Below are 13003 nucleotides of genomic sequence, written 5' to 3'. Positions count from 1 at the left end.
TATAAACAAAAAAAACAAAACACGTTAGTGCAGAATAAATAACAAATAAAGCAATTCGGGTGACCACTAGGGGTTGGAGTGGCTCTACGTAGGGTAGGCTTCTAGGTCTCTCTATATATGGTTTGGTTCTAGAGTAAGGGTACCTTAACCAGCAGATTCCTCGATCCTCACCCATTATAGGCTCATATGGACCGAGTTCAGTTCAGGGGAATACATTTCCCTATGGCCATGCGGAGATGAAAATCTCACGAAGACATAGGTACGGATGTATCCCGGAAGCGATTCACTATCCCATGCGGAGGAGAAAACCTCACGAAGGCGTAGTTTCTCACTCCCACTTAAAAGGGTATGACCAGCGGTCATGCAATGCAATGTGCAGAGGTATAAAATAAAATACAGAACACGATAAAAAATATAACTCAAAACAAAAGAGATGCAATGAGAGGATCGTAAATTTAAATCGAATTTTCAACTTTCGACAAAAAGACAAGAAATAATCAACACGTGGCTTGACTCTCTTATTGTCCCCAGTGGAGTCGCCAAGCTGTTGACACCATTTTTGGATGAAAAAGGGGTCGACTTGGATTTTGAAAATGAAACGAAATTGGGAGTCGCCACCAATCTTTTTTGATGAGGTGTGATCGGGTCACCTCGTAAAATGGTTGTTTTTGATAAACAATTTGATTTTATTAAAACAGCGAGTTTGGTCTACGAAATCCAAAAAAAACAGGTTCGGGAGTCGGTTACGCACGAGGAAGGGTTAGCACCCTCGATACGCCCAAAATTGGTACCTAGTTGATTAATTAGTGTCTTAGTGTCGAAAATTAAAAATTTGAAGAGTTTTAAAAAAAATACGATCCTTAAAAGAAACTCTGATAACGTGAATTGAAATATAAGATTCTCTTGTTCCGAAGGAATATCACATCCAACACGTTAGGACACGATACTCTAAACCATCGAAACCAAGATCACCTTAAAGTTTAATGAAACCACACTTTGAAGCTTTAAGAGGATATTTGGCTATTTAGTCGAACGAGAAATCGAAACTCAGCACGTTAGGGCACGTTTTCTCAATTTTCCAAACGCGAAATATTGCCTTATTTAGAAAGTTTAAAAAGGATATTCGGCTATTTGGTCGAACGAGAAACCGAAACCCAGCACGTTAGGGCACGTTTTCTCGAATTTTCCAAACGCGAAATATTTCCTTAATTAAAAAAAAATCTTTTTGATGTATGGTGTTAATATGCATAGCAAAACAATAATGAATATGATGGCATAAAAACAACACGAGTAATAGCAACGGAAATAAGATTATTAAATATAAATAATAATGAAAATGAAGATAAATAAATAAATAATGAATAGATGTAAAGAACGTATATACATGAATGTACACAAAATTATGAAAATATGAAAATCTATGTATGTATACGTATTGTGAGATTATTAAATATAAAATATATGTAAATATGTATACATGTATAGGTATATGAATTAAAATATGTAAATAGATAAGTATATATATATGCATGTAGAAAATATGAAATATAAAAAATATATTTAAAATAAATAGAGAATATGTACGTGTACATATATATAAATTATAAGATATAGTAAGAAATGTATATGAGTATATATATATACATATATATATATTAGAGAAAAATGTGTACGTGTATATATTTATGAAAATGAAAATATGTATATAAATATATAGGTATGTACATAAGTTGTAAAATATATAAAAATATATAAGTATATATATGTACCGAAATTTTAAATATAAATATAAATAAATAGATAACAATAATAATAGTAATGTAATATAATAGTAATAATAATATCTACAATAAAAGAAAATATTAGGAAATGTACAAAAAAATATATATATATATATAAAATATTTACAATAATGATGTAAATAAACAACATATAAAATATTTGAAATAACATATAAATGAAACATTTAAAAAAAGGTTAATAAATGAATTAAATAGATTTAAGACATGGTTAAAAACAAATGAAAATTTGGGATATAAAAGTATAAATATTGGATAGTTAATTAGGGATCAAAACGAAAACCAAACAAGATCTGAAGGCCAAATTTAAAAAAAAACAAAAGAAGATAGAAAGTGGGGGTTAATTGAATGAGGTTGCGAGGGAGGAGGACTAAACACATAAATTTCCCTTTTAGGGAAAGTGCACAGACCCCACCCACCAAACAAAATAGTGCCGTTTCAACACCATTATTTAAAAACAAAGATTTTTTTTTGTGTTTCATTTTCAACCCCCAATCTAAAAAAAACAAAAAAAAAACTTCCATGCTCTCTTCCCCTCCCTTAAAATCCTCTCAAGCCTTTTCTTCTCCGGTGAAATCCAGGTCACTGGGCCACCGCCGTTGGTCGCGCCGCCACCGTCGCGGTTTCAGCCAGACCACAAGGATCTGTCGACCATCAGGCCGGAGGAGCCAACGTCGACTAAATCGACACCAAAAATAGTAAATAAACTCCTCTTTTAGATTTGTCAAGTAGATTCGAAATAAGGTAAGAAAAAATAAGAACACAAAAAAAAACGAAAACCTTGAAATCGCTGTTTTTCCTATTTTTGTTGCTTTGTAATATTCTCTTTTTTTTGTTATAAATATGCAGCAAGTAAAGATCAAGAAGAAAAAAAACTAGAACCCAAAAAAATCAAAAAGAAAAATTGATCTGAAAATCCTTCCAACCTTTTTTTTTTTCTCTATGTAATCTCCCCCCTCTAATATCAATCGATTCTCCTCCCCCCCTTTTTAACCAGCATATTGATATGGCTTTTACAACATAATAATAAATTTTCACCATTTGCTACAGTAACTCGTGCGTGGCCCCTGTTGCTTTTCCATAATTGCAGGTGGCAGTGGCAGACAGCTGGTAGTGGCGGGCCCAGGTGCGGCGGCTAGGGTTTTTGTTTCCTTTTTTGGCTGAGAATTGTTTACGTGTTGGGCCATTGGGCTTTTAGCTTTTTTTTTGGGGGGGTTGGTTTGATTGTTTTTTTTTATTATTTGGTAGGTATGGGCCCGGGCAAAATGGGCTCGTACAATACTAATCTCATTAAACTATTAGTAAAATTATGCTTTAGTCACTCGACTTTAAAAAAGTTATAATCATTGAAAAATTTGAAAATTTTCATTTATGTCATTGGACTATTAAAATCGTTTTATATATACAATCTTTTTTATTTGCACCACTTGCACTAATAGAAAGCTCCCATTCCATATCTCTAAAACTGTCTTTCAAATCAACTTAGATCTAAGTTATGTTCTTATACTCGTCGATGGGTACTGATTCACCATACAAATCACCAAATCATCACTTGGAGCTAGCTAACTGAACTTAAAAAAAAAAACTAATATGCCATTGACTTAATAAAAAATATTCAAATAATTCAATGATTTAAATAAAAACTTTTGTATATTTTAGTGACCTGTTTTGTAACTTTTTAAAGTTGAGTGATAATACACCTCAGCGTACTCGAACCCACATTCTTTTGTATTGGCGACAATGCTTATACCAGTCGAGTTAAGACTCAATCGACAATAAAAATTTTTTTATTAATAAAAAAAATTGTAAATTATTTGAGTTGATATTCACGTGCCTATACTTGAAGAATGATTCATTTTTTGTTGGCTTTTCTAATTAATTTTTTCCTTTATAAAACAATTCTCTTACAAGTTAAAAAAATTATTATTATGTTTTTCTCAAGTCCAGTTGGAAACTTCCAAAAAAAATAAAAATAAAGTTCACAAGTTGGATCTAACATAAAAAAAACAGGTCACATGATCTTATCACTTGTTTAATGTTATCACATGTGACACGGAAATAGGTCGGGCGAGGTTAAAAAATACACAACAATTGAATTTCCATTTTCATCATTTAAAATATATTAATATTAATTTTGTATTCATATATTATTTTTGTCCCAGGCAGACCAACACCTTGTATCTCTTCGAATTTCTCCTCAATTTTACTAGAATGACACAGAGAGATAAGAGGAATTATCAGGAAAGTTTACCGCTTTAGTGCTGGGACAAACATTTATCATGCCATACTTTAATCGACAAGAAGCCGTGGTTACCTGACAAGGTAAACATCTATAGGACCCATTGAGCTTCTAAGGACAATCCGGTATCTCTTTTGGAGAGAATCATCATCCTGCCATGAAAGAAAGGTTTGCAATTATGATCGAGCATGAAAACGTAAACTATACATTAATTCTTCAAGCCTTTGAAAATACCTCGTCAGGATCAGGGACTTCCAAAGTGGTTATGGCAATCAACATTTCGTTCTAAACAAGGCAATAAAAACAAATAGTTAACAACCGGAAGTAGAAAGCATCCCTAGCAATAGCATTAGCAATGCCAGGCAACCTTATACCAACTCGGAAACATTAATGAAACATTCAGGCAATAAAAAAAACCTGGAAACAGGGTAAGCTCTTGATATCTTCCTCAGTAACAAAAATCCACCTGAGATGGGGAAAGATGAAATTAAGTTGCTCTTCTGAAATCATGCAAAAACTGTAAAAATAATATCTCGAGGGTAAGTAAAGATTTACTTGTTATTATTTTCGTCTTCAGTTAGGTTCCTCAATCTTTCTTGCATCTTTCTGTACGGTATAGAAAAATGGGTAATAATTTAGCAAACGAAATCAATTTAACTGAGGTAAGAATAACAGAAGCCGTAGTTGCTTTAACCTTATTTGTCCATCTAATCTGTGTTCCTGGTTATGAAGGTTTTCAACCTCTGCCTGCAAGGAATGTTGCCGTTATGAAGCTCACACTACAAACTTAACTGATACAAAACACAAGACGTTTAATCCACCATGTTCAGGCATTCACGTAAATTAATATGACTCAACAAAGCTGTATTCCGATAAGGTAAATAGCAAAAGACTGCAAGGTGAAAACAGCACACAGATCAAACCATAACAGCTGAAGCACAATCATTAAAGGATCTGAATTTCATTAACAATTTGTTCACAGTTTCACAAATCATACCTGCAAAGTAGCAACATTCTCATCCACCACCCTTGGCCTCGAGACATCAAGCCCCGACATTAATTAAAAGATTTGAGTGTTCTCTTAAGTAGGTTCAATGCCAATGAGTAGATTAGCAACCCTATCATACTTCCATTGAATTCTGTTCTTGAGTTTCTTGTCTATAAGACCAATTCCTTCAAGGACATTGGTTATATCATATATCCTCCTCTTTTGCACCTAGAAGAACAAAAAACCATCAAGAAACAGAATTGTACGACTCAATTGAGCAAATAATGAAACAGTTACCTCTAAGGTACCAGCAGCTTTGTTTAAATCTAGAATACCATCTTCAGCTTGTTTAATCAAATTTATGAACTTCTTTGTCAAAAGGCCTGAGTCTGAATTCAAGAGTAATGTATCAGTTTCATACAGCCACTTAACTTTTCTATAATGGTTTCATAATAAACACCTGAAAAAGAATACTCGGGCAAAAACAATACCTAAGGAGCTATCATAACGACAAGGACCTGCAGGAGTGAGATTATTGCCAGGAGAACCTGCAAATTTTCATAAGTTCTCACTATCAATTATCCGACTTTTATTCATTTAGCTTCACTAGAACTTGGCTACATTGATACTTACCAAGATTTGAAGGAGGATTTTGAGGGCCAAATTTGCTGCTTTTCGCTAGCCTTGATGTTTTTTGAGCCTTTCCCCCTTTTCCCGAAACAGGTGTTTGGGGAAGACCGCTAAACACTTCATTGTATCCTCGAGGCAATGTCCACTCACCAGACTCGACTTCTCGATCTGCTACATCACTCTTCCTCTTTAACTGATATACCACATAATATTTCCCAAATTGCAATTAGAAACATGGGAAAATATCGTTTTTTTTTCGGGCTCAAACATAATGAGAACAGAGAAATTTCCATTAGCTTCACCCCCGAGAACAAAAGCTAAAAAGCTTCATAAACTAATTACTCTATTGTTGGAATCGAACTAAACTAGTTGATCATGTTGGTTGGATCAAAAATAGATTGATATATTGGTTGATTGTACTGAAATTTGAATGAACTGCTCGGAATCAATAAAAAATTGAAAATTGAGACAAAAAATCAATAATTGAATCGGTTATACTTATTTATATTTTTTTATTTTTATGAATTTTTTAATTGTTTGTTTAATTATTATTGGACTGGTGGTTGAACTGACAATAGTTTGACCAGTTCAACCATATGGTCGATTTTTAAAACATTGCTCTATACTGTTCTTTTTAATTTCGAATTGAGTTAGTATCACCTGTCAACCAAATTCCAACTTGGCTAGAAAATGATTTATAAAAATTTTATTTTTTTATATAATTATCTTATTATGAGGATGTTTTTGCCTTTTTTTATAAATATTTATTTAAAATTAATAATAAAAAACACATAATGACATTTGTCCCAGACACCATAGTATGTAAACGACTTTACTCAAATCCGATATCATTTTTCGAGGTATTTAATTTATACAATATAAAATTATTTAACATATTATTGAATATGTTACATTAACCTTTTGGTTCACGAAAAAAAATATAACTGACAAAGAAGTGTGACAGTAGATATGAATAGAGAGGTGAAGTTAAAAAAAAAAAATTAGGAGGGTTGAATTAAATTGTATATTTACTCCAGTAAAAATGTAATTTCACAAATTTAATAATTTATATTTCTATAATTTTTAAAAGAAATTTCGTGCAAAAATAAAATCTCTCTATTATATGGCCAAGTGAACTCACTGCAAAAATACTTTAAGATATATGTAAATCCCAAGACTAAATAGCCTATGAGTGAAAGATAAGTGCAATAATATTCTGATTTACTTGTTTATTTTACTTCATTTCGATTATCCTTCAGTTACTACAAGTGTCATCTTCAATAATATCCAATTTAAATCATCAACTAATTTTCATTTGAAATTGCTTCATCAAGATGGTCATGTTGATATATAATTATTTGATTTCACTTGTCCTCACATCATCATATGAGATTTCACCATCTATTTTAAAGTATTTTTATGGTAAAATTATCATAAAATCTCAGCTAAATTATATTGTCCCTTTACTTGTAAAATAGGTAAATTAATATTTGTATATTAAATTAAAAGTAAATTGGTCTTTTGTGTTAAAGATTTTACCTATTTCTATTATTAAAAACTGAAGTTAGACTTGATCATAGATCGGGTCATCCATCTAGGCTCGAAGGCCAACCCGAAAAGCAAGAGGGTTGGACAAAAATATAGGCATGAAAAATGGGCTTAGACCAAAAATAATGTATGTTTTCGAAACGGGCTAAGCCTCAGGTAAATTTTTTTTGGCCTGAGCCAGACTCGGTCCCAATCTAGCTAAATTTTTGTTGTTGTTGTTTTGCTATTATATTACTACTATTTTGTTATTATTGTTTGGATATTGTATAACTCTTATTTTATTGTTAAATTTGCTACTATTTTGGAGGCATTGGCTTGCTAAGTTGCAACTATCTTAGTGTTATTTAAATATAATTTTTAATGTATTTTCAATTTTTTGGGGAATATTTATTTTAATATTTTTAGTGTGTTTGATGTATTATATTTTTAAATTTTTTTCATATAAAAAAATTAATGTGGGCTGGGTTCGGGTTCAGCATACTTATCTAGGTTGAGCTTGGCCAAAATTTTAGGCCCATTTTTCAAGTCCGAGCTTACAAAATGGCCTAAAATTTTGCATCAGCCCAAGATCAGGTCTAATTGGTGTACGTCATGTATACCTTATGCTGACAGACATGAACTAGATTTTAATAGTAATTGTTAACACAATGGCCAATTTGTAATACCCCGAACATTACTACAGTAAGAAAGTAAGATATTATCCTTAATATAGTAAAATAAGGAAATAAAGTGAGAAAAAGGAAAATTTTGAGTTATGTCAACATTGGGAAGTATATTATGATATATTAATTCAAGAAAGGATAAAATTGTAAACGTGAGAAAAGTTTTGTTGCCCAAGGATAAATACTCAACACTTGAGGGGTTAAAGTGTAAATATGAAAAGTTGAAGGATCAATAGTGCAAATATTTTAAGGGTGGAATGATCTAGAAACTAAAGAAAATGGATGAATTAGGACCAAATTGAATAGGTGAAGAATTATGAGGGACTAAATCGTAATCTTACCAAATTAATTGATGACTCAGGAATGAAATTTTAAAATATCCTAAAAGGCAAAATGATCAATTAGAAAGAGAGAGAAATCTAGAAAATCATGAAAATGTTGGTGATATTTTGGATTAATTAAATAAATAAATATTAGTTTCATCTTCATACAACTAAGGTGAGAAGATAGAAAGAAAGAAAGTTTTACAACAATGATATGGGACAGAATCTGCTTTACAACAATGGTCCACCTTTTAATTTACTATTTTGACAGCTGTTTTTAGTTGTTACCTTGTAGTACAACCCAATCAAGTTAAGACTCAATCAATAAACATATATGTAAATTAATAAACGACACCATTAATATACTTAATAAATAATCCACAGTTTAAATACTATTGCTTAATCCTTACCCAAATCAAATGGACAGTCACTTATATGTAATAAATAACTCAAATTTTTTTATTTTTATATGTTTTTCTATAATCTACACAGATAGTTGATGCCCACTAAGTTTTTGTGTATTTTTTTTATTAAAAAAAATAAAGATGAATTACTTGAGAAATTACAAAAAATGCAAGTAAATGACAAAAAAGTACAACAAAACTAATTTTTCCCTAAAGTAACTAAGGGGGTACTTTAGTAATTTTACTTTTAATTTTGGTTTGAAATTAATGAAAAATGGAAGGAAATGAAGAAAATAGTTTATTTACACTTCCAATAACTGGAAATAAATTTTAATTTATTATCATTTCGTAAATTTGGAATTTGATTTAGGAGCGTAAAGCAAACAGTTCATTTACAACGCGTGGATCGATGATATATACCAAGACACCTTCAAGGGAATCCCTATCTCGTAAAGTATGTGTAACAGCCCAATTTTTTCAGTAGTGTCGGAACAGTGATTCGATGTCACTAAATTCGACGAAAAAGTTAAAAAAAAATTTTAGTGCGTTATAATTAACATGAAAAAAATTGAACTTATCCGTGTTAGAGACATACTTACTCTAACATTCATACCTGGACCTGATTACCATAGATTTTGTATAATATTTAGTGCATTATAATTAACCATAGATTTTGTATAATATTTAGTACATTATAATTAACTGTATTGCCTGAAATTTTGATTGATTTTGCAAGTATTGTTTGTTTAATTGACATAAAAAGGATGCCTCAATAGTGATAAAAGAAGAGGTTACAAATACTAGGATTCAAATCCCATATTTGCTTAATGCTGCCTCATCTGTATGAACCGAGTTAATCTCCGTGGTCTTATTCCTTTATTGTTATATTAAATTGAAAATTACTAATTTGTTTCCTTTCCAAATATTCCAAGTCCAACAATTCTAAGTCATTAGAAGAAGACTCACTTGAACACTTATTTCCTTTTCAAACATATAAAAGTCACATGAGATCACTGAGTTTACATTTCACAATAACCTGATAATTTTATGAGCCTTTCTAGAACCATTGCATTATCCAAGAAATAACTAACCATTTCAATCATATGTGTGCCAATGCATGGAATTTTAATCTCCATCTCCTTGAGGTGAAATGACAAACAAGAAGGAATTTCTATACATAAAGCCTTCTATCGAGTTCTCGCGTCTTCCTAAACTCATGAAAAAATAATAAAAGTTATTCAATTTGTACCAAGAAATTAGGTGATCTCGAACATGCTTTCCAATTTTTTTTTGAAGTATAGTAATTGTGGACTGACACTAAAACAATTAGTTGTAATGAATGCATGTACTTAGACAAAGACTTCATACCGGATATTTGAGGATAAGTTTCTTTAGATTAGGCACACAATGTAGAAACTCCACAAAACAAATTTTTCCCCGAAACTCGAGTTCAATAAGGTTGTGAAATATAGGAAGTCGACTTGTTGGAAAAATCTGTGCACACAAAAACTTGGAGCTATTATATAATGTTAAAAAGGAAAAAAAAAACACATGAATACTAAGTAGACCTGTCCATGGGCCGGGCGGCCCACCCGAAATATGGGAGGGTTCGGGTAAAAATATAGGCTCGAAATATGGGCTTGGCAAAAAAATGAGGCCCGTTTAAAAAATGGGCCGGGCTCGGGCTCAACTTTTTTGGCCCGGGCCCGGCCCGGCCCGAATATAATAAATATATATTTTTATTTTTTATTTTTTAATTTTAAAATACTTTAAAAATATATTTTTTATTTTTTATTTTTAAAATATTTTTTTTGTGTTTATTAAAAATCGGGCCGGGCCGGGCCGGGCTCGGGCTTACTCTTTTTTACTGGGCCGGGCCTGGGCAAAATTTTAGGCCCATATTTCAGGCCGGGCCCGGGCCTAAGAGTCGGGCCGAAAATTTTTTCCGGGCCCGGCCCGGCCCATGGACAGCTCTAATACTAAGTTCACTAACACCCCAAGATCAAAACATTCTGCCACTGAGCAGCGGGGGCGGAGTAAAATTAATGACAGGCAAGTATAAATAATTATAACCTTTTTTTTAATCAGCAAATAAAATATTATTGAGTAGCAAGTCCCATAAAAGCTACAATAACACGTCCATACATCAACCGAAGTGCACATAAGGAATAACACAGTAAACACCAGTGCACATCAGGGAAAAAACATAGTGAAACAGATACACGCCAACAAAGCCAAATGTGCACATAGAACATTTATTAACTCATAGAGCAGATTTCCATTTCCATTTCAGAGAGCACACTCTTACGAACCTCATTCTTATAATGGGATTACCAGTCCAGGCTAAATCCCCTGTAATATAAACTCATAGAGTATTTTCGGGATTACCAGTCTAGGCTAAATCCCCTGCAATGACAATTACTCTAATGAGCTTGGATCTGAATTACCAGTTCAGGTTAAATTCAGACCCTAATTCGGATTATCTGTCCGGGCTAAATCCATTTTACACATATTCTTCGGGAGGGCTATATCAGGATAGGATCACCTATCCGGGCTAGATCCTTTTTACAGTCAATTCCTTTTCAGAGATCCATTGAATTTTCTTTTCATTCAACTGGGGTTTCTTCCCCTTTTTATCAAATATCAATGTTTCATCAATTATCATACAATGAACATTTAAATCATATTCACATCAATAACATACATCTCAAGCATTTAAGAATATAATTCAAGTTACACGAACTTACCTTAATACTTGTTCGTATACAAAAATCAACTAATCCCGAACTTTTTCCTTTCCTTGATCTACCTTCGTATTTGAATTTTTAGGATCTAAATAAATAAATTTAATTGTCAGGGGTAAAAGGTTATGTTGTTCTAATTGTCCATATTTCTTAAAGTATCCCTTACATCCACATCCAAAGCATATATGTATATGTAGATATGACCCTTTAAAAATCCAACAAATACATGAAAATGCCTAGAAAAAAAAATTGAAAATACCCATGTCGATCCATCTGAGATACTGATACCTGCTATTGACACGAAAATAGTAAAAAAAAATCCCACAAAAAAGTTGATGCCAGCCATTGGCAGGTCACCACCAAAAATATTTTTTTTTACTTTTTTCGTATACTGATACCTGCTATTAACACGAAAAAAGTATATTGATACTTGCTATTAACACGAAAAAAGTAAAAAAAAATATCTCACAAAAAAGGTGGTGTTGGCCATTGGCAGGCCACCACAAAAAAAATAATTTTTTTTTACTTTTTTCGTATACTGATACCTGCTATTAACAAGAAAAAAGTAAAAAAAAAATTCCCCAAAAAAGGTGGTGCCGGCCATTGGCAGGCCACCACAAATTTTTTTTCTTTTTTCGTATTCTGGTGTCGGCCATTGACAGACCAAAACTCGAAATTTTTTTTTCCGTGTATATGTAGATATGACCCTCTAAAAATCCAACAAATACATGAAAATGCCTAGAAAAAAATTGAAAATACCCATGTCGATCCATCTCAGATACTCACACGAGTCAAATTAAGGGTAAAGGGCAAAAGCCAAATAAAATTCATGCCAAACCAAAAGAAAAAGTTGAACACTCAATCCAAATGCGTCCCCCTTTTTCTTTTTGGGCCATCTTATCTGCCTTAGTAAGTAGGAAAAAACAACAACATAAAGATGACTACATAATTCAAGAAATACCTTTGAGTTCCTTATCTTGCCCTTCCCCCATTTTGCATTCAGGTTACTTCATCAAGCTGGAGTCTGTTCAATTGCATTTCATATGTGAAAGTATTCAATCAATTGAAGAAAATAAAAAAACCTAAGGTGATGGAAATAAATACATAAATAAATAATATAGTAATTCAAAACTTCTATTTTGGGGAGTTTAAGTTCAGATCAGTCTTCCAAAATCCAAACCAGGTGATTTGAAGTTAAATTTATTAGAAACATGGTCAGGGGTAAAAGATTATGTTTTTCTAACTCTAAATATTTCTTAAAGTGCCCCTTACATCCACATTCAATGCATATATGGATATGTAGATATGACCCTCTAAAAATCCAACAAATACATGGAAATGCCTAGAAGAAAATTGAAAATACCCATGTCGATCCATCTCAGACACTCATACTTGAGTCAAAGTAAGGGTAAAGGCTAAAGCCGGATAAAATTAATGCCAAACCAAAAGAAAAAGCTAAACACTGAATCCAAATGCGTCCCCCTTTTTCTTTTGGGGTCATCTAATCTTTCCTTAGTAAATAAAAAAAATAAAAACAAAAACAAAGATGACTACAGAATTCAAGAAATACACTTGAGTTCCTTAATCAATGGTCGACACCAGAATACGAAAAAAGAAAAAAAATTGTGGTGGCCTGCCAATGGCCGACACCACCTTTTTTGGGAAA

The 13003-nt window shown here is 32.2% G+C and overlaps 1 protein-coding gene and 1 long non-coding RNA gene across 2 annotated transcripts; one reads left to right on the top strand and one right to left on the bottom strand.

Moving 5' to 3' along the window:
- Positions 1 to 1982: 1982 nt before the first annotated feature.
- LOC121225341 (uncharacterized) lies at positions 1983 to 3222 on the top strand. The gene is made up of 2 exons (XR_005923202.1): positions 1983 to 2543; positions 2890 to 3222. It is a non-coding gene; the product is annotated as an uncharacterized lncRNA (long non-coding RNA).
- Positions 3223 to 3764: 542 nt separating this feature from the next.
- On the bottom strand, positions 3765 to 5409 carry LOC107941171 (transcription factor E2FB-like). Its single transcript, XM_016874747.2, has 8 exons — positions 5324 to 5409; positions 5036 to 5254; positions 4733 to 4785; positions 4594 to 4644; positions 4456 to 4504; positions 4273 to 4323; positions 4114 to 4190; positions 3765 to 4005 (listed from the first exon to the last, which is right to left on the bottom strand). The coding sequence occupies exons 2-8, from the start codon at positions 5093 to 5095 to the stop codon at positions 3912 to 3914; spliced, it is 435 nt and encodes a 144-aa protein (XP_016730236.1). The 5' UTR covers positions 5096 to 5254; positions 5324 to 5409; the 3' UTR covers positions 3765 to 3911.
- Between the last annotated feature and the right edge of the window lie 7594 nt (positions 5410 to 13003).

This window comes from Gossypium hirsutum, chromosome D13 (assembly GCF_007990345.1).
Source record: "Gossypium hirsutum isolate 1008001.06 chromosome D13, Gossypium_hirsutum_v2.1, whole genome shotgun sequence".
Lineage (NCBI taxonomy): Eukaryota > Viridiplantae > Streptophyta > Magnoliopsida > Malvales > Malvaceae > Gossypium > Gossypium hirsutum.
The sequence above is the reverse complement of the archived record's forward strand: the minus strand, read 5'-3'. Positions and strand labels throughout refer to the sequence as shown.